This window comes from Gregarina niphandrodes (assembly GCF_000223845.1).
Source record: "Gregarina niphandrodes unplaced genomic scaffold scaffold00079, whole genome shotgun sequence".
In the NCBI taxonomy this organism is placed as follows: Eukaryota; Apicomplexa; class Conoidasida; order Eugregarinorida; family Gregarinidae; genus Gregarina; species Gregarina niphandrodes.
Window position 1 is genome coordinate 1,714 of NW_011646049.1, and position 3,026 is coordinate 4,739.

At 51.1% G+C, this 3,026-nt stretch overlaps 2 protein-coding genes across 2 annotated transcripts; both read right to left on the reverse strand.

The window, feature by feature from the left end:
- Positions 1 to 637: 637 nt before the first annotated feature.
- Positions 638 to 1,408, reverse strand: GNI_188440 (hypothetical protein; the record flags this gene model as incomplete). The annotated part of the gene is made up of 1 exon (XM_011136368.1): positions 638 to 1,408. One exon carries the CDS (start codon positions 1,406 to 1,408, stop codon positions 638 to 640), a length of 771 nt encoding a protein of 256 aa, XP_011134670.1.
- An 11-nt stretch (positions 1,409 to 1,419) lies between these two features.
- Positions 1,420 to 2,979, reverse strand: GNI_188450 (hypothetical protein; the record flags this gene model as incomplete). Its single annotated transcript, XM_011136369.1, has 1 exon — positions 1,420 to 2,979. One exon carries the CDS (start codon positions 2,977 to 2,979, stop codon positions 1,420 to 1,422), a length of 1,560 nt encoding a protein of 519 aa, XP_011134671.1.
- Between the last annotated feature and the right edge of the window lie 47 nt (positions 2,980 to 3,026).

A 3,026-nucleotide genomic window follows, 5' to 3' on the forward strand; every position in this document is an offset into this window, starting at 1 on the left:
CGGTTTGGTTGGTAGTATATCGTCCAGTTCTGGTAACCGCCCCGGTGCCCTCGCTTTCTTAGCTGAGGTCGACCTCGAAACCGGCCGATCCTTCTTTGCGGTAGTATGTGTCCTGACATCATATGTCCCTGCTATCCTGTCCAGCTTCTCGTGGATTTTGGTTATATCGTGCTTGCATCTGTTGCTGTCTCCTGGCTTTCTCGTTTCTCTGCTCTTTTCTAAGGGCATATATCTCGCTCTGTAGGTCAATCAACGTAATGCCAATCTCCGTCATGGTGAGTGGCTGGACATGAGCAAGGCCTCGTTTCCTTGCAGGCTTGAGTTGACTCTGTTCCTCCGCATTGGCCGGGGAGTGCCACTCCCCTTGTCCGGCACCTGAGACCGTTTGCGGGTCTTCACTACCCTCCACCGACATGGTAGCACCTTTCGGTATTGGTTCCGATCGGTGGTCAGGTGGGTCGTTGGTGTGTTTACCATCTCCTGGCTTTGTATTTAGATCGTTTTGTTGTTGAAAAGTCTGTTTGCTTCTAGCATTGCACGCTCTCTGCTGTACTCCCGTTAGCCGGGGCGGGCGTTCGTATGGTTAAAAATAGTTAGAGCCAGTGGGTTTGAGGCCCCATCAACCTGTTCCATCTTTCTACATGTGTTCGGTTAGCCTGTGCAGTGATAGTGCGGGGTTGCGTGACCTTATGCTACATCCGTCACATTGGTCTTCCTCCGTCTCCTTATCAGTGTCAGGGCATACATGGCGTATATAAGCGCTGGAACCACTGAAGTGCTTGTGGCAGCCAGTGCACCACACAGGGTTGCCTTTCGCCCCTGTGGTTTGATTGTGTTCTCGTTCGTCATGTCTACGCTTGGCCTGGGTAGTCGTGAAATGCTTGTCGCAAGGGACACAGGTCATCAACTGCTCCTTGACCGCAGCTAGGGTTCGCTCCCTTATGTTCATTGTTGTTCGCTGCCCATCTGCTTCTTCCGATTCATCACTCATCCTTTGCTCAAGGCATCGTATCCCGTCATAGTCGTGCTTGCTCTTCTTGAAAGGGTCGATGTCCTCGTCGGCGGGTTTCCTACATTCGATCATGTGAACTGACAGTTCCGGGTTCATCATCAGTTCGCCGCATGCCTTACACGACATCGGCGCTTGCTCCCCTGTGAGTAGCACCTTACATCGATGCACCCTATAGTATGTATGCGGCAATATTCTCTTGCATCCGACACAAAGTATCGGCAGGGCTTTCGGTATCTGATATTCAGCAGCGTGGCAGTACCTGTAATGCTTCCTCATCAGGTGTCTGTCATGCTGCTCTTGTTCGCAGTGTAGACATATTCGCAGCCTATCGCGGACTTGCCTCACAACGTCCTTCCTGAACTGTAAAGTTCTGAGAGTTACTTTTGGTCCAGCCATCTCAAAGTTTTCTAGCTGTATATCCCCGGATGATGTTCCAGTAGATGCACTGAGTATTCTGGGTTCGCTAGCGTCACTTCGCCGCACTCCGGGCACGCTTTTTCGGCTAATTCGCCACGCGGTGTTCCTTTACATTTGTGTTTAACATAGGTTGCCGCGGTCTTAAATGCAATATTACAACCAATACAAGCTACCGGTAGTCCTTTCGGCCTCGTTCTCTCCGGATGGTAGAGGCTCTCATGCCGACGCAGCGCTTGCGATGACTTCAGTTCCTTGTGGCAGAGTTTGCAGTAAGATTGCTCTCGCCGTATGGCTTCCTCAGTGTCCTTCCTCATCCTGTCAGCCCTGTCCCGCATCAATTCAGCATCCCGCCTAGGCGTGATCTGGTGAGGGTTAGCGCTTGCTTGACATCTCTTCTCCCTAGGCGTATGCGGCCTTAGGCTGTCTTTGGCTCTCTTGAGAGTTTGATTGGTGCACGTACTATTCACAGTATCCAGCCTTTTGACAGGCATAGGTTTCAGGAGCTCGCGGATCTTCTTTGCAAACTCGAAAGCTCCTGTATTTTGCCTGGACGGTATCAGCTGTCCGGTGTACTTGACACAGTGTATTAGGTGGGCAGAGAGTTGAGGATTAGCATAGCATTTTCCGCAGCCCACGCACTCTGTCGTCTTGAATTCTTCGGTAGGTGCCTTCCTGCATCGGTGGTCTCTATAGTAAGGCTTAGTCATCACTCGTTTGCAACCAGTGCAATAACATGGGTCGTCTGGTGGTGGGCGATAGAGGCCTGGGTGTGCTGTAGTAAAGTGGGCCCTGGTAGCTTGCTTGGTCGTCTTCTCCATCCCACAGTATGGACAGGTCAGCTGGGCAAGTTCCACTGCACGAATGGTCTCCAGTCTCAGCGTCATGTTCGACGTGTTCGGTGGATGCTTATCTTGGCCGAAACCAGGGGTGGGTGGTGAGCATTCTAGTGTGGTGGCATATACATCTCTGGTTTCCTCATAGTCCAAATCCTCCCTCGGGCTTACAAAGTCTGTAGTGTCCGGTTCCTCGGTCAGTTTCAATTTCGGTATGAACGGCTTTCTAGTAGCAGGTTGTGGCGCGCCGTTCATCTCGGTTGTTACATGAAGGATGCTTGTACTCTGCCCCTGCTTGTGGAAATCACTTGTTTGAGCTATACTCAGATCCGCATAGGTGTCCTTCTGTAGCTCCCATGGTATTTCCGCCATCTGCTTCATTCTGGGTGTGAGCCCCTTGGTTATGTTCTCCACATGCTGTAGGATTGTTCTAGCTGACACCCCACTGGTGTTGCCCAGTACCTTAGCAAGTAGTTGAGTTGCTACGTCTGTCATCGTACTTCTTTGCTGTGGTGTAAAGGGTATCTCTCTCCAGAGGTACAGTAGGTGCGGTAGTATGACAGCACAGGCGCCGGTAATCCTTACCCTTGCAGCTAGCATTGAGGGTGGTATAGTTTTGACCGTATCTGCGAAAGTTGTGGCAGCTGCTTTCGCCTTTCTTATTCTGGCATCGACTTCGGGGTTCATGTTGAGCTTGTTGTCCAGTAGTATCCCCATCCATTTTACAGTGCGGATCTCCGTTGTGTCCATGTCTAAAGTAAGCT